Source organism: Phoxinus phoxinus (genome assembly GCF_949152265.1).
Source record: "Phoxinus phoxinus genome assembly, chromosome: 19".
Lineage (NCBI taxonomy): Eukaryota > Metazoa > Chordata > Actinopteri > Cypriniformes > Leuciscidae > Phoxinus > Phoxinus phoxinus.
In genome coordinates this window covers 4105618-4125666 of record NC_136894.1, presented here as the reverse complement: position 1 = coordinate 4125666, position 20049 = coordinate 4105618, and the positions used below count along the sequence as shown (strand labels likewise).

The following is a 20049-nucleotide window of genomic DNA, read 5'->3' as shown; positions in this document are numbered from 1 at the left end:
CCCTTTTGTCCTTCTGATGACCAAATACCAGTAATTTTTGATATTGGTCCCCAATGACTTCTGAATCATGCTAAATTATTTTATATTTTTTATTTTTTTAAATGTAAAGATAGTTAGGGTTAGGCGATAGAAAATGTCCTTTATCTCAGTAAAACCATTATGCTTATGGAATATCCTCAAAGAATATCAGTGTGTGTTTGGGGTCAGTATTTTTATTTTATTTTTTTATTAAAGAAATTAATACGTTCAATTTTACAAGAATGCATTAAATTAAACAAAAGTGACCGTAAAGACATTTATATAGCTGCATAAGATTTTTATCCTGCCCAAGTGTGCTCTATTCATCAAATACAATTTTTTTTTAATGAAATCCTGAAAAAATGTATCACAGTTTTCAGCATATTAGAATGATTTCTGAAGGAAGGACCATGTGACACTCATGACTGGAGAAAAGTTATTTTAGATTGTAATAATATTTCACAATATTGCTGTTTAACTGTATTTTTAATCAAATAAATATTGGTGAGCATAAAAGATGGCTATAACAAAAACATTCTTACCAACCCCAAACTTTTGAATGTTTTATTTTTGATAATGACCATCTGCATGTTATCCCTTACATTTAAAAAATAATCATAGATTGGAGACTTGGAAATAATTGTAAAATTCAGTTTTTACCCATGTACCTCTCAATGGTGTGATATATTGCTGTAAGTGACACCAGAGTGGACAAATGAACTGGTTTAGCTTGGGACCGATGTCAGATTCATGCAACAGAGTTTCTGTCTTGTTGTAGTTAAAAAATATGATGAATATTGTGAATATATTAAACCAACATGCAAATGTTGTATTTAGCTTATGCTACAGGGCTGTTGTATGCTCAAACCTTATTGGTTGATGAACGTTCTAAGGTTTCTATTATTGTCATGGAAACACACGGCTAAAGTAGTTCCAGGCAAGTCTTGACCGCATTACATGTTCATATCACTTCGCCAAATGATTTCAGTTTCTTCAAAGGTCCTTACATCAGCAAAAGAACCAAAACCCCCCAACGACACCGACCAAGCAAATAAATATAGTAAACAATAGAATAAAAACAACAAATTATTTCCATTGTCATCAATTGGTCACAGAGGTCTTAGATATACAGCAACCAGAAATGTGGAGGTGTCACTTGTCCATTAAGTGAATACAGATTAATCTCGCATTGAAGCACACACACACACACACACACACACACACACACACACACACACACACACACACACACACAAGCCGCCTTTCTTAATATTATGGCTCAGCAAGGTCACCATGACTGCCCGTGATGAGCTCGTCTTATAGGAATGGATGGGTAGTGAGACTGAGCTTTCCAGGAGCTGGATGTTAAGAAATAATAACAATAATTAGAGCCAAACAAAAGCATTTAGGTGATGTAAATGCTGATTTGTGTTTGTATCAGGGCCTGTGTGACACTCACGTCACAAAGAGCATCATTTGTCAAGCCACAGATGAGAACCTCTCCTTCTCTGTCTGTCTATGTGGTCTATAAGTGCGGCAGGGTGGCACCATGCTGCTTTTCTCTTGACCGGTGTGTGTGTGTTTGTGTGTGTGTCCATGCACCTTTGATCCCAGCCTCGCTCTGGCACATCATATTAAACACACCCCCTTGCTTGCAGATACGCTAAAATCAAAGTTAAGGAGTCCTGGGGCAAATGTTTGAATTCAGCATGACCTCAAACAGAGAGGGCTGCTCGGAGATGAACTATGAGCATTCACTGAATGTGCTTTCTTCCAGAAGTGAAGAGATTCTGTTTTTATTTTGTCTGCTTCACACTATAAAACAATGTTGACTTGGCCTATGTGCATGCTGTATCCTTTCATTCATAAACGTAAAATTAAAGGTCTATATGTTGCTGGCCCTACATACTTTAGCAATACGAGTATACAGATATCCAGATTCAATACTGATTCACAATTAGTCTCAATTAGATTTTAAATTTGATTTCATTTGATTCTGACTTATAGGCTTTTGATTAGATTCAAATTTGGATTGGATTCTGATTCTCAAGCTCTCAATTCGATAAGATTATGACTTCGATTTTAATTGATTTACAAGCTGTCATTAATAATTTTTCCAAGTTCAATTGGATTCGTATTTTCAAGCTCTTGATTTCATTAGATTCCAGTTTTGTCTTGATTTGATTCTGATTCCCGAATTAGATTAAGAATTCAGTTTGATTCATTCACAAGCTCTTGATTAAATTAGTTATCATTTAAATTCCAGGTCATTTGGGTAGAGTCAGTCATTATGTCGGTCTTGTGTTTATAAGAAATTGATTTAAATTTTACAGGGCAGTGTTTAAGACCGATAACGCATTCAATCCGATAATATCTCTTTTTTTTTTTTTTTTTATGAAGAGAACTGGTTTATAAGTGTTTCAGGAATCGGGCTCCACTGGTCACACTGTGTTTTTCATTTACTAAAAAGAACCGATTCAGAGTAATGTATTTGTACTGCAATGCTCGAAATAAATTTGCAACTGAAAATAGGCATAGAGTATCAGTTTTTTTTTTTAGTTTTTATTCTGGGTCGTTAAAATTAAAATTGTGTTTTTGTCCCAGCCCCATTCAACTGCAAATGTACATGTGTACAGCGCCAGTTCTCTTTCGCACTTTTAATAACACTTTTTTTTTTTTTTTTTTTATCAAGTACGTCCCATTTGGTGAAAGTCACGTTACATGATTTTACTGCTTTGCACGTTAAGTTTGCGCTTTTATGCAGGAGTGAAAGCACACCGCTGGAAAGGGATGGTGTGTGGCACAATAATAGTGTTATCTCGATTTATCGTATTTTCACAATCGTTAGAAGACAAAATTGAAATGCACAGCCCTAATGTACATCTTTCTTTATGTAAAGTTTTACTCTCTTACGAACCTACAGGATCCAAAGAATTAATACTCGGCGAGCGGCAGCACCTGATAATCTTCTACCTTTAGACTGGAGCTACGAGCAGAATACAAATGCATCCGACAGATAAAGAGGTTCCAGCACAAACAATAGCCTGCATAGAGTCCTGCACATTCACTGTCCAGACACTCCCCGTGTGTGTGTGTGTGTGTGTGTGTGTGTGTGTGTGTGTGTGGGAGGGAGGGTGGAGAGCCTCTCTCTGCCCTCTGGCCATGAAGGGTCCGCCCAAGCGTGCCTAACTAATAAAGACGAGCAAACACACACATGATCATTTAGATCTGCAGTACGTGACACATGTCCAGAGCGCGGCAGAGCCTTATGTGTACACACAATCAAATCTGCACTTGAGCACGCATGACCCCGCGGTGTATGCGTGCGCGTCGCATGGGAGCGTTCTCTCTCTCACACACACACGCACGCAGTGTGATTCAGTCACGTTATAGACTGGCTGTTGGGCTCCCGTGTGGTGTGTTGTGCTTTTGTCCGGAGGGGAGAACAGGAAGTTAATGGCTGACTGTAAGAATGCAGCAGTAGAGATTGGCTCATCTTGTGCTTCAGTAAACGAATGTCACTGCTGGTTTACTCTGTTTATTGGGTTAACCGTGTGTTACACGTATTATACTATTTTATATAGGACATCATTGTGGAGTTTTACCTGTATACTTAAGCATTTGTGGTCCTGATGCGTCTCATCATACCATAAATTACGTTTTTAGGAGACAACGAGGATGTCTCCCAGGCTTTACTGTCTCTTTAGCAAGACTGTGCTTTTTATCAATCTACTGCACCACCGTTTTCCCTCTTGGTCTCACAAAACAGACTCGCTGTGTGTCAAAACTAGATCCGACTACAGCTGATGCGTAGCGGTTAGCTTAGTTTTGGTAGTTCAGTTTAGTTAATTGGGGAATTTAAAATCTGTATTCTGTTAATGTTCTCAGGTCCGAAATAAAACCAGTTGTAGTAAAGCTCTTCGGTTCAAAAGCTCAAATTTCACCTATTGCTACTCTAGCATCATTTTTTGGTTACTGTGAAGTGCATCCATATTGCTGACGTGTTTACCTGTTGTAGTTTATCCACGTTCGTTCTGTGAATTAAAAATAGTTTCTGAAAACGCTGCAAATTAAAGGGTTCGTTCACCCAAAAATGTATCATGTCGTTCCAAACCCGTAAGACATTGAGACGTCGTTGACTACGCAACTACCACTTCAAAAAGTTAATAAAGAGATCGTAAAACTAATCCATATGAATTGAGCAGTTTAGTCCAAATGTTCTAATGAGACTCCGTCACTTTATATGATGAACAGATTAAATTTAGGCTTAGGTGTTGTAAAAGGTCTGCAAAGTTTTAAAGATCAAAGTGCATGACAAATAAAGTTCTTGTCTCCTAAAGAAAGAATCGATGTCGAACTGCCGAAATGAGTCCTCAGCAATTCCAGTCTCTGTTACAAACCTGCGTAACAAGTAGTCTCGTTTAAAGAAACTGAATCTTCAAACTAACCTTTTTCAGACTCTTTGGGAAATGAGGTGATGTGCAATGTATATTATGAGAAAATTAAAGTGTTTTTGACCTTGGATGCATGTTAACATATCTCCAAAACAAAATTAGGAACCTTTTAAATAGCATAATGGGGGCACTTAAAATTATTTTAAAAAATATATAAAATGGAAACAGACACTCTCGTTCATCAGAGAAAAAGTCTCTAATTATAGGTCTTGGGTAAGGCTTGAATCTTCGGTCACAGTAATTTGGTGCCAGAAATACGATCCCACAAGTGGGGAAGGTCGGTCCCCTCTCAGTGACCGCTTTGTGACGTTGTCAGCAGGAGTTTTGGGAAGCTCCGCTCAGCTGAACTCGGATATGACTCCTAAAGTGAGGTTGGGAGACCCTCTCTACTAGCAGCCCAGGCAAATTTCCTCCGTCAAACCATGAAAGTTACACTGATTTGTATGTAATGATCATGTAATTTATCAATTAAGCCTGGAGAGGCCTTGGTTCTCAAGCACTGTAGTCCACAGCCTCAGCACGAGGCAGACTAATGGCTCTGTAAAGACTGTGGGCGTGTGAGGAGTCCTAGTCGATCTCTCTCACTCTCTCTCTCTCTCTTGCTCTCAGCTCTTTCACTGTTAAAGAATAATTAAGTGATTTGCATTGGTCTCAAGCAGGGGAATTTGTACATACAGATTAGATCAGGGCTGCCGCGATACCAAAATTTCAGGAACCGATAGCATAACCAGTAACAGATCTTGATACGGCTGCGAGAATTAATGTACTCTAGACTTGAACACAATACATTACTTTTTATTTAAAAGGTAACTTGTTAATATTTTTATTTCTTGGTAAATAGTGCCTCAAGTTATTTAAAATTCAATTATTTTATCAATTAGGGATGCCCCAACAAAGGATTTTTCTAGTCGACTAGTAGTTGTCCATTTAAGTCATTAGTTGACTAATTGCACGTTTATATTAATTTTAAATACTGGGGAGAATATTAAACCATAATGAACTTTTTATATATATATATGTGTGTGTGTGTGTGTGTGTGTGTGTGTGTGTGTGATATATAACCTATTCCAGCGCTCAAGGTCATGCATAAAGCTTGCAGCAAAGCAGTCAAAAAAGTAATGATTATGAATGTGTTGAAAAAAATATCAAATAGACATTTTGATTATTTATTATGAAGAACCAAGAATGAAGTTGACGATGCTGACTCACCTTCTCTACAGTATAGTAGACTCGCATTTAGAGAGAAATGTATCTTTCATATGGATTGATTACATAAGCAGAGAGTATTTCTTTTAGATTTGAATTAATTTGTTTAAAAGTTTCGAGCATGTTTTTCAAACATTTCAAGCTTTCTATAGATATATTTCTCATGTCTGTGAGGCAAGTAGCCTATACGCTGAGTTTACGTTTTTAGTTACGTTCTGTTTGTTTTTTTTATTTTACAAAAGCACAACGATTTGTTATTGTGAGACCCTTTACAGTTTTGAATGATGTATTACTCTTACCAAAATGACGGAGTAGTTTAAGTAATTTCCGCTGTTCTCAGGAGAAAATGCAAGTGATTGCACCGACCCGTCCATGTCATGCAGTGAGCGTGCTAATGCGTTAGCTTCCACTCTCCGCACAAACACTTAAATATGCGCCTAATTAATCCAGGTAAACGTTAGAGCGAGCAGCCAAGTTATGTTTCAAATTATAAGCCATATTTGAGGTCGATAGATGATAAGCGAACGTTTGGATTTCCTGCGTAAGCCTCTTCTCGCCGACTATTAGGGGGCAGTCGTATTATGAACTTTGCACCTGGATGTGGATGATTAAAAGCTTAACAAGTGTGCTCACAGATACTCTCTCTCTGTGTCTCTGACAGGATGGAGCGGATGTCTGAGGAGGCGTTGAGGCTGAACCTGCTGAAGCGGGGTCTGGAGGCGCCGGATGAGCGGGAGGCCAAGCGCCTGAAGATGGAGGGTCACGAGGCCATGGAGAGGCTGAAGATGCTTGCCCTCCTCAAACGCAAGGATCTGGCTGCTTTAGAGGGGGCGGCGGTTGCAGCAGCCATGGCAGAGGGCAAAGGTCCCGGGGGCAGCCAGGGGCTGATGGGAGCTGTGCCCTACGAGGAAAAGATGAACGGGAGTTTGAGAGTTGGGGGCCATGGAGGTCCCAGCAAGAATGGGAAGGAAAACATAGTAGATGAGCCGGTGGACATGAGTGCCAGAAGGAGGTGAGGTTTCGGGAGAGTGTTCCACATCAGTTTGCCCATAACTTTAAGCTGGGTTAAAATTGCATCGTTGAGAGGAAAAATTTGCATCGGCACAGGAGTCATATTTTATTATTACATTCAGAAATAATGTAAAAATACCAGTAAATAAAGAAAAACATTTACAAGCAACATAAACTCTATTAACATGTATTTTAGTTACCCTTTTACCCCAGCCAATCCTTTAAAGAGGACCTATTATGCAATATTTCAGCCGGATTTTGTTTTTGGGGTCTATTAGAATAGGTTTTTAAGCTTGAATGTTCAAAAAACACATTTATTCTCTATTGTTGCAGTTCCTCTCTTCCCAGTCTGTCAGTAGCACTTTTAGTTCTTGTCTCTTAAGCCCCTCCTTCCAAAAATGCACATTGAACTCTGATTGGTCACCTGGATCAGTGTGTTGTGATTGGTCAACTGTTTTAAGCGTGTTTAGGTAATGTCACACCCTTACCATAGTTTCAACACACTACTAACTAACTTAACCAGGCCTCGTTCGGGAATATTGTGCATTCAGAAACAGTGCGCACCGATATAGGGAATAACTTTAATATAACTTGTAGAGTCATTAAAAACAGATATCTCCTCCAGACATCACTTTTGCCCACTACTGTATATGCTATTGGTCAATCTCATGTGAGTGACAGGTTGTCCCACCTTCACGCCAGTAAACACGGAGAATTATTTTGATTAAACGACAACCTCTGTGGAGTATCCCAGTATCTGCGTGACTCCTTTACATAAACATGTTCTACAATGTTCTTCTGCTAGACTCGTTTGGTTTATTAACCGCTAGAGTGCCAAAAGTTACAAAGTGTACCTTTAAAAAAAATAGTAATGGTTGATTTTGTTTCTGTGATCTCTTTTGACGTTCGCCTCTGATTTTGCTCTTCGCAGTGAAATGGTTCGAGAGCGACGCACTCCGTCACCAGACGTTATCATTTTATCAGACAACGAGGCGTCCAGCCCACGGAGCACACCTCACCCTGAGGAGAAACAGCATCAGGCCAACCTGGAGCTGTTTAAGGTACAATATCCATGGAGGAATCAGGTCTTTAGTTGGTTACCCACCACCATTAAAGCTTTGCGTGAGTCTCGTGAACATAATTGCTGAGCACTTGTGTGTGTGTGTGTTCTGCAGGGGAAGACGGGCGAGGAGCGGCAGCAGATGATCAAAGCTCTCCGAGAGGAGCTCCGGCTGGAGGAGGCCAAGCTGGTGCTCCTGAAGAAACTGAGACAGAGTCAGATGCAGAAGGAGAACGTGGTGCAAAAGGTCAGAACCGTCCTCAATGTCCTCATCATCATCAATTGAGAATTTGAACTATGTTAATTAGATGGGCGGGCTGATTAGAGACCTTTTCAGAGTTAGGAAAACATTTCATCCTCATAGCTAGCTACCATACTGCGGTCTCCGTTTAGTGTAGTATGCAGATTTCTCCATGCAGATCAGACCTTTAAAGTCCCCATGAAATCAAAATTAAAAAAATGTTTGGGGCTTTTAGTATGAATATGTTAGCCTTATAAGCTAGTGTGCTCCAAAACAATGTCAAAATTTGCATTTAGAAGATATAAGCATTCAAAACAGTCTCTCACATCACTCTGCACTTCAGTTTCTCACATATTTTCTTACCAATTAAATGCTCTCTAGAATCTGAAGCGTCCCGCCCCCTACATAATAAATGGACAGTGAAGCTGCGGCTAAAATCTGTCACTTTTCACACATTTCCTATTTTCTACATGGTGAATGGCACATGCTGCACTATATAGGGGATAGGGAACGACTCCGACAGTGTAAATATGCTTTCCATTGGGGGCGAATGAAGTCTGGATTCACGTCAGTGTCTCACAGTCTGCTCCGGTCCAGTGACACGACAGCACAGAGAGGATCATATGCACGAGTTCTGCACAGAATGCTTTATTTTAAAGTGATATGGAGAAGATTAGGAGGAGAAACGGTTAGAGATTAGGAGGAAACTGCGGCTTTACCGAGCTCAAGAGCTGTGATAAACTAAACGCTTGGCTATTTTAAAAAAAGGGGAGGAGCTGTTTGATTTGTCCCACCCTATCTTCCTGTTCCAGTGGAAATTGTCAACACATTAAATAACGCTGCGTGTTTCAAGGCACTTCAGTGGCTCCTTTAAGACCTTTGATGTCACTGTCAGAAGTTAAAGTACTAAAATACATGGTAATGAAGTCACACACAGGATGTTTGTAAGCGAGATCATATTATTTCAGATGGTCCTGCTAAATAAAGTGTATGGGATGTCCATCAGCTGAAGCTGCTCTTGGTGTAGATGCCTTTAGTTGATTTTTTTTTTCTCTTAGTAATTATGATGAATCATTTTGCCACCCATGTACTAAACGGAGTCGGCGTTACAGTAGGAAAAAGAGTATTGTAACTCCTTTTTTTTATTTTTTATGTTGATAAAGAGTGAAGTATTGTTACTTTATACATCCCGTTTTTTCTGTACACTTCCACTTTCCAGCTGATGTGTGTGAAATCAGCCAGCAAATGTCTGTCTTATAGTGGTCTCTTCATATTAAACTGTAATTGGAGAAAGTACTTAAGCATCAACAACAACAACAAAAAAATCTGCATTGTCTGAAATGAATGTCGCAGTGTTGTCTGCTATAAATCTCCACATCTACACTGCAGCTCTTCTGTACAGCATGTCCACCTTCACTGTTTAAACACCAAGCAAAATAACCTCCCCTCGTGTCCAGCTGAGTGTTATATTAATGCCAGGAAAAACTGTCGAGGTATATTGTTCTATAGTTGAAAGGACGTTAGTTACTAGCGGGGGTGAAATAAGGTAACCGAGTGAGACCGGTTGCCATAACCTCACAGATACCATATCACAGCTCTGTGTGATGTTTGTCCATGTGCTGTGGCATTGAGATGTTTTGTCTGTACTACTCAACTCAGTGTCTGTCTAGATACGGGAATGGCCATAAACACTCACACGCGCCTGACGTTCGAGTGCCACAACACACTCTTCACGCATTATGTTTGCTTGCTCTTGAACTGAAGGATGCAATTTTGATTTGCTACATTGATTTTGATTTGTGTGTGTGTGTGTATGTATATATATATATATATATATATATATATACGTATACATACGCATTTATATGGGTTATGTATTATATTCTTTGAAATTCCTTAAATAAAATACCATGATAGATGAATATGCTAATCATTTCAGTGTGTAAAATGTCCCTTTTACCTGTCAGACATCCCTAAAATAAGTGTGTGAAGTCACATTTGTCTGTGTGATATCCCTAGACAGTGTAAAAAAAATCAGTGGCCTCAACCAGTGAGTTAGGAACAGGACAATTGTTGAACAATGGAATACGGGGAAGTGTTTGTTTCTTAAACAAATCCTAACAATCCTAAACGATCAGTAAAATCCCGAACAATACCTATTTTTCTACTTCCAATTGGTGGAAATTGCACCGCAGCGTTAAATTGAAAAATGTTGCTTGAGTTCCTCTAATACAGTGGATCTCAACCTTTTTGACTTCAAGGTTCCCACATTGTCCACAACAATATCTGAAGGCACCAATTTGTACCTGATCAAATATTTTCGAGCTTGGCAGAACTAGAAAGCTGTATATAACAACCCTTGGAAGTTAGTTGAGGCCCCTAGTGGCTCCCGGCCCCCTGTTGAGAACCACTGTTCTAATACATTGAGATTTTTTGTTGTTGTAAGTTATATTGACACTTTGCTGGATGGATTTTAAGCTCTTAATGTTTTCTTTCAGGTGCCGGTGGTCCAGAATGCCCCGTCGTCAGTGCAGCCGTCACCCATGCACGGCTCTCAGGGGCTCGGGAAACTACCCGTGCGGCCCGGCATGCACTCGTCCGAGCCTCAGAACCTGCGCACTGCACAGGTATATGTACGTGAAAAGGAGATACACTCACTGGAATATTCCTGAGCTTTTTTCTACATGCATGATGGTTTCTAAAGCAAGCACAATGCATTTCCTGCACATCAACACTCCTCATTATGTTACACTTATTAGACTGAACATGTTAAAGCCTGCTGTTGGTTGCCATGGGAGCGGCACCTTAAGATCAGCATAACTGTATAGATTGGTACCAGTAACCATTTTTAATTGCAGTCCATCTGTTGAGTACAAACAAAGCATTTGATGTCAGCAATGTGACTGACAGTGTCTGTTGACATCTAGTGGACATGCAGTGCATTGCATATTTATTAATAGCTCTGTATGTGTTTTCCCCCCCTTAGGGCCACACAGTAATCAGGTCTGCTGCCAATGCATCTTTGCCCCCCATGATGATGTCACAGCGGGTTATTGCACCCAATCCTGCCCAGCTTCAGGGTCAGAGAATGCCCTCCAAGCCTGGCATGGGCCGCTCCTCCACGGGCGGTTTGGGTAATGCAGTGAGCTATCAGCAGGTACGGTCACACAGTTAAGCTCAAACACATTAGTCCTAATTCGTTTTGTGGTTTTTCTCCCTGCAATTTATTGACATTGAACTTTTAAACAATTATACAATGTGAACAGCTCGGTTTTTATCTGGTCATAATCTGTTCTGGGAGTTGCTGTGTCACATTTGTTCTTTGTTAAATGCATTTATTACAGGCTCATTTTAAAGACTAAATGTATAAACCAAGGCTGTGCGATATAGCAAAAACTTATTTTCAAGCTTTTGACAAAATATACACTAACGTTCAAAAGTTGTGGGTCATTTTTTACGTAATACCTTTATTTAGCAAGAATGCATTAAATTGATCAAAAGTGACATTAAAGAATTCTTTTGAGCTTTCTATTCAAAGATTTCTTAAAAATGTATCACTGTTTCCACAAAAAATATGTATATAATTGAAATAATGAAATTCAGCTTTGCATCACAGGAATAAATAAGATTTTATAATAAATTCACATAGAAAACAGTTGGTGTAAGCTGTAATGCAATTTCACAATATTACTGTATTTTTATTTAATAAATGCAGCCTTGAGCATCTTTAAAAAATAATAATGTTACTGTGTGTGTATCTCAGTATTTATATATTAATGAATTCCCTTAAAAGGATGGGAGTTTTTTTGTTAATAGTTAATCAAATTAAATTCAAAATAATCATGTTTTTTTCGCACTCTTTCATTATGAACACAGAGTATTTATCTAATTTATATTTTTACTATGTGCTATATTTGCTACAATACAAGTACTCCATTTTTTTTTTCTTTTGGCGCTTAGGTTTAAATTATGCTTTTAAAATTTCTCCTCCTCTGGATGCTGCATAAAACAAGCCTACTGGAACGGCCCTTGACTTAATAGCCAAATAAAAATTGTGCATTAAATCACAGCAATATTCATAGTGTTGTTTAGTTTTACATCGCCAACAAAATCATATTGAACACGTCGTATATTTAACAAATCGCCCAGACGCAGCATGAATCATTGATAAAAATGGATCATGTCAGTTGCTGATGATTTGCCCTTTTGCTCCGTGTGATGCAGGCTGCCAGCCAGCAGGTGGGGGTCTCGCAGCGCTCGGGCTCCTCTGCGATCTACATGAACCTGGCACACATGCAGGCGGCGGGAGCTGGCGTCGGGGTGGGTGTCAGCGGGGTCGGTGCCGTCAGCCCATCCACCCTTTCCAGCGCCTCCAGCGTCGCTTCTCTGAACGACCAGGCCAGCAGCCAAGCAGCCGCTAAACTGGCCCTGCGCAAACAGCTGGAGAAGACCCTGCTGGAGATACCTCCACCTAAACCCCCAGCACCCCTGCTGCACTTTCTGCCCTCTGCTGCCAACTCTGAGTTCATCTACATGGTGGGGTTGGAAGAGGTGGTGCAGAGCGTCATTGATAGTCAGGGTGAGCGCAAGAGGAAGAAACCACACCACAAAAACTGTTGGATAGGGTAGAGAGGATTCTGAACCTTGCACACCATGGAAACACAACATGGTTTGAATTGCAGTATGATACACATTAAGTCATATTGCAGGGTGTGTTCGATTAAAATGAATTTGATGGCTCTGTTAGTGCGGTTCATTAAACGTGAATAAACGTGAACGCTGCCATCTGAACCCCAGTGTGTGTCAAACGAACCGACCGAGACTAAACTTTTCAGGGCTTCCAATCGAACTCTGGTACGGTTTGATTAAAATATGAACGCAACACGGACCAAAGACATCTAAACAAACCAAAAACAGGACGTGATATCACAAGATGCGATCCTACGAAGGACAGATTGCTCAAGCATACCTGGTTGTTCTCGCCACAGTCACAATGTTGCCTGTTACAGTTCAGTACAGGCGCTGGAAATGCGTCTCCTTGCAGATGATCTTCGTTGTGTGTGTAACGGAGGACTTCCTGGCGTTGTTTTGATTCCTTTACACATTTATATATCATATGTACGCACATACAACTAGCACATTTAGTCCAGAACACAGCATTATTTTGGATGTTCAGTAAGTTCCGTCGCAACCATTTTTTTGTTTAGGCTCGTTCTTTAAAATGGCACTAAGCGAACCAGGAATAAATGTATCTTTCTTTTTTTTTTGGTCCGAACCAAGAGAATCGAACTAAAAGTGTGAACACACCCTAAAAGAACAAAGCGACACAAAATAGTTTAATCCACAGATCTAATGTTCAAAAGGGTTACAAAAATTGTGCAATTAGAATAATTTGCCGATCACACTTGACCCAAAAATAAAACAATACCTGTGATTTATTAAACCACATTCACTCTGTTCAATTAGCATGCAGGTCTAATTCTGCTCATCACTGAACTCCTCCTCTTTTGTGTGTTTGTAATTGATCAGGTAAAATGCGGGGGTCACTGCCACACGTGGAGCCGTTCTTCTGTGCCCAGTGCAGGACCGACTTCACCCCACACTGGAAGCAGGAGAAGAGTGGCCGCATCCTCTGTGAGCAGTGCATGACGTCCAATCAGAAGAAGGCCTTGAAGGCCGAGCACACCAATAGGCTGAAGAACGCTTTCGTTAAGGCTCTGCAGCAAGAACAGGTCAGTCGATAATATCTGAGTTTTCATTTTCAGAGTTGTCATGATATCAACATTTCTGCAGTCAGTAACAATGAAATTCAATACCACATTACAAACATGAAAAAAGCTAAAATGTCATAAAACAGAAATGTTAGATAAAAAAAAATGAAATGTTTTTTTGGCAACTAACTTAAATAATTGCCAGTTTTAAGTATTCCAATTTAAATAAAAATAAATGAAAGCATTACATAAACTAATAAAAATTACCAAAACTAAAATAAAAAATGAAACTCTAGTTCAACATATAATAGTATATAAACACTATAATAGTATATAAATAATATTAGAAGAATACTTATGTGCTGCAGAAGTGAAATAGTAACAAATTAATTAAAAACAATGTCATGCAGCCTACATTTATTTCTCTATTAAAACTGTTACTTAATAAAGACAAGTAAAATAAATAACAAAAACAATTAATATGATATTTATTCATATTGACTCATTCATTATTATTATTGATTTAATACCGAGGTTCCTGGCAGGTAGTTTGTGTGTTAACTGTAGTTTGTGTAACTGTGTGCTGGCTTCAGGAAATCGAGCAGAGGTTGCAGCAACAGGCCGCTCTGTCTCCCAGCTCCGCCCAGACCGTGCCCAGCGTGAGCAAAGCGGAAACCATGATCCGACACCATGCCCTCCGACAGGTAAACCCTCCCAGTGTCTACTAATAATGGGACCTCATGAGAGCATTTTTATGGGTTTTGAAATGGATGTTTTATTCTGGCCTTTCAGCCAATCACAGAATGACTGATGATTCTGAATGCCAGTGTCAATGTAATGGTACCAAAGGTGTCATGAAATGTAACGCTGATGTTCTCTCAGACTCCCCAGCCACAGGCCGCTCTACAGCGGAGCCTGTCCAGCTCAGCGCGAGGAGTCCTCTCTAACTTCGCCCAGGCCTCCCAGCTCTCGGTGGCCAGTGGGCTGCTGGGAATGACAAGCAAGCGCTGTGGCGGCAGCAGCAGTTCCAGCGGCGGCAGTCGGGCCCAGCATGACAGCCGCAGGCAGATCTACAATATCCCTGGTAGGATGATACTTTTCAGTGCACCTTAAAGAGGACCTATTATGCTTTCTTACATTTTCACCTTTCTTGAGTGTGTAATTTGAGCATGAAAAAGATCTGCAAAGTCACTCCAAAGTGAGTTATTCTCTATATCAGTGTCACTGTTTCTGAACTCCTGAAACGCCTCCATTGTAGTCTTGAGTTTTCCTCCAGTCACAATATTCCCGCCCAAGGCATATGCAAAATAAATCTAATTGCGTTGAGTTTGTAGTGTGTTGAAACTGAGATTAACTGTGAAAGTATATAAAAATATATGAAAAAGTTTAATGTTTGGTACGATTAATTACAGAAAAATGTGTAATTATTTTTGTTTAACGATTAATAGCACTAAAAAATACATTATTCAATTTAATGTAATTTACTTTTTATTTCCAACGCATTTAAATTTTATTTAAATTCACGTTACCCCTTATTTTATTTTTTGTATTATTGCCATGATTGTTGGGGTTTGTGATAGGATCACATGTGAAAAAGTTAGTTATATTTTTTGGGTGAGAATGGACTTTATGAACAGCTGCACTACTTCCTGAACTTTAGCCAGCTCCTCTGTTTCCTGTCTGCCATTATTGGACAAACTGATTAATCCAGGTGTGTCTGATTATTGTTGTTGGTCAGGCACACCTGGATTAATCAGTTTGTCCAATAATGGCAGACAGGAAACAAAGGAGCTGTCTAAAGTTCAGGAAGTAGTGCAGCTGTGCATAAAATCCATTGTTATTATTGGAGTGCATGTCAGAAACTCATTTCTAGAACACTTTTTAATTTTTTTCTCAACTTTTTTCCTTATCCCTGCCCCTCTTTTTGTCCGTCTTCTCCACCGCAGGTCTGAATATTGCCTATCTAAATCCGGGAGCCATTGGGGGCCACAAGGCATCCAGCCTAGCGGACCGTCAGCGGGAGTATCTGCTCGACATGATCCCCCCGCGCTCCATATCCCAGTCCATCACCGGGCAGAAATGAGCCCCGACGGGACTGCAGACCCCCCCCGCCCCCTTTCGGACGCCCCACCACCCCTCTGTTCTACATCAGAACATCCCGACCCCCCCAACACATACACACGCACACCATCACCCCATCGCATGCAGTGCCTGTCCGTGTGCCTACCCAACTAACCCATAAGAACAGCTCAACCAGTCAGACTATAAACACCAGACTGTGCATCTCAAACTTCGGTTTCCTACTATAGCAAAGCTCTTTATTGTTATCTCAACTTATTATTGCTGTTGTTATTGCTACTTCTATTATTATCACAGTTATTATTATTAGTATTATTGTTGCTTCTGTTACAGTTATTACTCTTATTACACTTATTAGTAGGTTTAGTGTTTTTTGCATCTTTTTACGTTCTTACCCTAATGTTTTTTCTTTTTCGAGGGAGGATGCCAGATTGCAGGGTCACTTAAAAATCTCAATGCTTTTTTGGTTCATTTAAAATCTTCCTCCCTCAGTCGCCCTTGTAAAATTAGACTCATTCTCTCTCACGTCGTATATGTTCAGAGTTGGAATGGTTAAGGCGTTCTTACCTGCAGAGAGAGAGAGAGCGAGAGAGAGAGAGAGAGCAGTTTGGAAACTACAGTCCTCCATGAACCTTCTGGTTCGGAGAGATTGAGACCGACTCATGTACATTGATCAGATTGATCCTTATGCAGAGTGCTGATCTAGTCAACGTTGAGAAGGCCACACGAACTGAAAAAGGACCACGGAGAAACTGCAGAATCCGAGTTACCGAGCAGGATCTCTCCCGGGTCTCTCGATGCCTTCACTTTCACAGGATGCAGTGATGTCGTATAACTTCTTCTGTGGTGACGTCGTGTTTCACTGCACAGCAGAGAATGAAGCCAGAGAGTCCCATCTCCATGAACTTTGTCTCTTTTTGCTTTTTCTTTCTGCTTGGGTGTTTTTTTGTACTCTTTATTTGTTTTCGTCGGGCGGCGTCTCCATCTGAAATGGCCGTGTATCTTAAAGGTACTTGCCACGGGAGACGATAATCATTGATATGTCAAATAGGTGGAATTATTGGTATAAAAAAAAGAAAAAAAACAACGGTTTATGCGTAGATTGTTAACGTGAGTTTTAACAGAAGGCATTGACAAGGATCAATCATCATGTTAAAGCAATGCACATGAGATGCCTCGTTATGGAGGAGCACTTTTCTTCTTAATAAGTGGGAAAAATGGTTAAACGAAAGAGGATAAGAATGTTTCAGCTTAAGGTATGGATGCCATCGGATGTCTCGGAGAGAGTTGGGAGAAAGATTTTTTTTTTTTGGTGCATTTCATCTTTTCGAAAGAGACCTGCTTTTTCGAGCCCACGTTGAATGAATGCATTTGAAGATATGGTACGTGTGTTTGTTTCGGTAGACATGCAAGCGTTCCTGGAGACTATATAAGCAGTGTTGAGTCGATATGCAGTATTAGGGATTTTGCGCAGGATGATTTTGGACTCCCATCAGCGGCAGTGCTCCGTGTTTCACGAATGGCTTTCTAAGGGTTTAACATCTGCTTGTTGACGAGAAGTTGAGCACTTAACTCCCCCCTCCCCCCCCCCCACCCCCCTATCCTAAGCATTTACCATGACACGTTTGGTTCCTTTGGAAATCAGACTTTCGAGGTCTGTCATGCAGGTCATGTTTAATAGCGTGAGGAAACTCGAAGCTATGAAGTGATGAATCTGTGCACATGCGTCTTTCTGTCATGTGATCCTTGCAGTTTTTTTTTTAAACTGTGTCCTGTATAACGCCACTGGTTTGTGGTGGAACGATGCAACTTTTGAACAAAACAATTTTGAAGCTACCTTGGATTAAATTTTCAGGTGCAATATTAGATGATAGGATGTTTACATTTTTATTCTTTTTTTTTTTTTTTTTTTTTTTCTGGTAATGAAAATAAATCAGTCCCTTTTACTCATTCTGTTCAGTCTTTGATATTATCTTTGCTTCAATTTTATGATCTGTATTATTTTTTGTTTTGTTATTTTGAAATGAACGTAGGGTGTTTATAATAACTCATTTCTCTCTCCTGCTCTCTCTTGTAGACTATATTAGATGCATCCATATACCTGTGTTCATGTATTTACGAGAAAGTTGGATTTTGAAGTTTAACTTCCTTTTGACTCCTCGATTAAGTTCCATTTTTTTGTTTGGTTGTTTAATTTCAGCTGTTTCTTAAAAAAAATAAAAGAAAGAAAAAAGGAGAAAAAAAATCAAATTTAATCAAACAAAAAAAAAAATGTATGAACAGATGATGACACGATATTTGCTAGGTCAGAAGTAATAATGACTTATTGTACATATGCTTTTTTTCTCCCTTGAATTAAAAATAATGAAATGAAATTAAAATGGTTGTATATTGTGTAGAAAAGCAAACAAAAAGCCATGAATATTGTGAAGCTTGTCATTTCGTTTTGTGATCACTGTGTATTATTGTGTAACAAATGTGCAAAATGTATGGGATTATACTTCTCTTGTTTTTGAATGAGCTCTTTAGATGCATTTTCTCCCCGGCTGTACGTTTTTTGTAGTATGTAGTATTTGCAGAGGAAAAAAAAGTTCATTGTTCTGGTGGATCCATCCATTCTGTAGTCTTTCGACTGAGACATGATGGGACAGTCTCGTATGTTACTTTTTTTTTTGTTACCTCTTTTATTTGTTTCCACGATTTATTTCAAGCATTGAAGTTGCGTAGATGTTCGGTGATTAAGTTCCTTTCTCTAATGTCCCACACAAAGTGTTGGTCTTACAGAACATGGACTGGATAAAACATTTGACAGTATTAGCCCTCACCTGACCAAATCCAAAGCGATCATCATAAATGCACGCTAAAGCTAAATTACTGGGTGCAGAAAACCCTACAGGGGAGATTGTGTACATTTGTTTTCTATTGCTTACAGTACAAACTTTCTTCAATATATCCCTTTTTTTTTTCTTTTTCTTTTTTAGGGAATAATCACAATGCTCTTATTTTTTTTTTGTCATGGAAGATTGTATACTTTGTATACGATGAAGAAAAAAAAAACTTTGTTTGTTTTTGACTGTTCCAATGCTTCTTGCCTTTCAGCCTTTAAATCATAAGACAAAAAAAATGGACATTTCGCACACATGCAAGTTTTGATCCTAAGGTTTGTGATTATTATATATACTTTTTCAAGTTTCATGTCATGGAATCACTGTCCATAATTCTCTGACTGGACAATCAGCTTTTCTGGAGTTCTAGCGCTGGGGTTTACTTCTCGCTTTCATTTCTTTTCTTTTCTCTGCAATTTTTTTCCCTCTCCCTGATTTTTATTTGTTGCAAGTTTTTTTTTTTTTTTTTTTTTTTTGGAAGTGGGAGAGAGGGTATTTGGTCATCATTTCTTTTCTGAATTTCATCTGAACTTTCATATATTTTTAAATAGACTTAGCTGCAATTTACCCAGTTTGAATTTTAAAGCAAATGGCAATATGTTGAAATCCGTTTGTAAAAGAAAACTATGATTAATTAAATTCTGTACAGTAAAAAAAAAAAAAAAGTACTGGACATTGGCTTAAAGGATTATTGATTTTAGTCAAGGAAAATAAGTGCTTTTTGTCAAGTTTTTATTTTCATTTAGAACATTAATCCAGACCTTTTGCACATCCTTGATATTTAACTGTCTAAAATGGAGATGAAAAAATGCTGTTTGATTACTGCCGGTTGATTAACAACAATTATGCATTGACTGAAAAAAAAATAAGCTAATTTTGGAGGAAATAACTTTGTAATATTTATCACTTGCAAGCTATGTTTAATAAAGGATGGAACAGTTTATCTCCGAGTGTGTTAACTTTTGTCCGGAGCTCATTTATAGTGTTATTTGTTACATTTTTTAGTTGACCTATTTTGCCATTTTTAAAAGTCCTTCAGTATTTTTGGCTTCAATTTTTTTTTTTATTGTTATTTTATACTTAAGTTTTCTCTTTTAAATGTTTAAAGGGAAAGTTCGGCCAAAAATGAAAATTCTGTCATTACTCGATCCAAACCCGTAAGACTTTCGTTCATCTTCGAAACACAAATATGTCTGTCCCTCCATTGACAGCTAGGCAACTACCACTTTGACGCTTCAAAAAGTTAATAAAGAGATCGTAAAACTATCTATATGAATTAAGCATTTAGTCCGAATTTTCTGAAGAGACTCAATCGCTTCATATGAATATGATGAACAAATTAAATTTAGGCTTTTATTCACACATAAACATTCATCAGCGTGTG

The 20049-nt window shown here is 39.0% G+C and overlaps 1 protein-coding gene across 2 annotated transcripts in view; it reads left to right on the top strand.

The window, feature by feature from the left end:
- The window catches only part of gatad2b (GATA zinc finger domain containing 2B), a 39895-nt gene extending 20288 nt beyond the window's left edge, over positions 1 to 19607 (top strand). The window contains exons 2-11 of one of the 2 annotated variants that reach the window (XM_079590150.1): positions 6340 to 6690; positions 7621 to 7750; positions 7865 to 7996; positions 10489 to 10617; positions 10977 to 11147; positions 12215 to 12569; positions 13520 to 13722; positions 14295 to 14405; positions 14584 to 14785; positions 15648 to 19607. In XM_079590150.1, coding sequence (XP_079446276.1) covers positions 6341 to 6690; positions 7621 to 7750; positions 7865 to 7996; positions 10489 to 10617; positions 10977 to 11147; positions 12215 to 12569; positions 13520 to 13722; positions 14295 to 14405; positions 14584 to 14785; positions 15648 to 15784 — 1920 coding nt within the window. In that variant the 5' untranslated portion in view covers position 6340 and the 3' untranslated portion in view covers positions 15785 to 19607. Of the gene's footprint in view, positions 1 to 6339; positions 6691 to 7620; positions 7751 to 7864; positions 7997 to 10488; positions 10624 to 10976; positions 11148 to 12214; positions 12570 to 13519; positions 13723 to 14294; positions 14406 to 14583; positions 14786 to 15647 lie in introns of both variants that reach the window. The other variant, XM_079590149.1, reaches the window with a different exon arrangement.
- Positions 19608 to 20049: the final 442 nt, after the last annotated feature.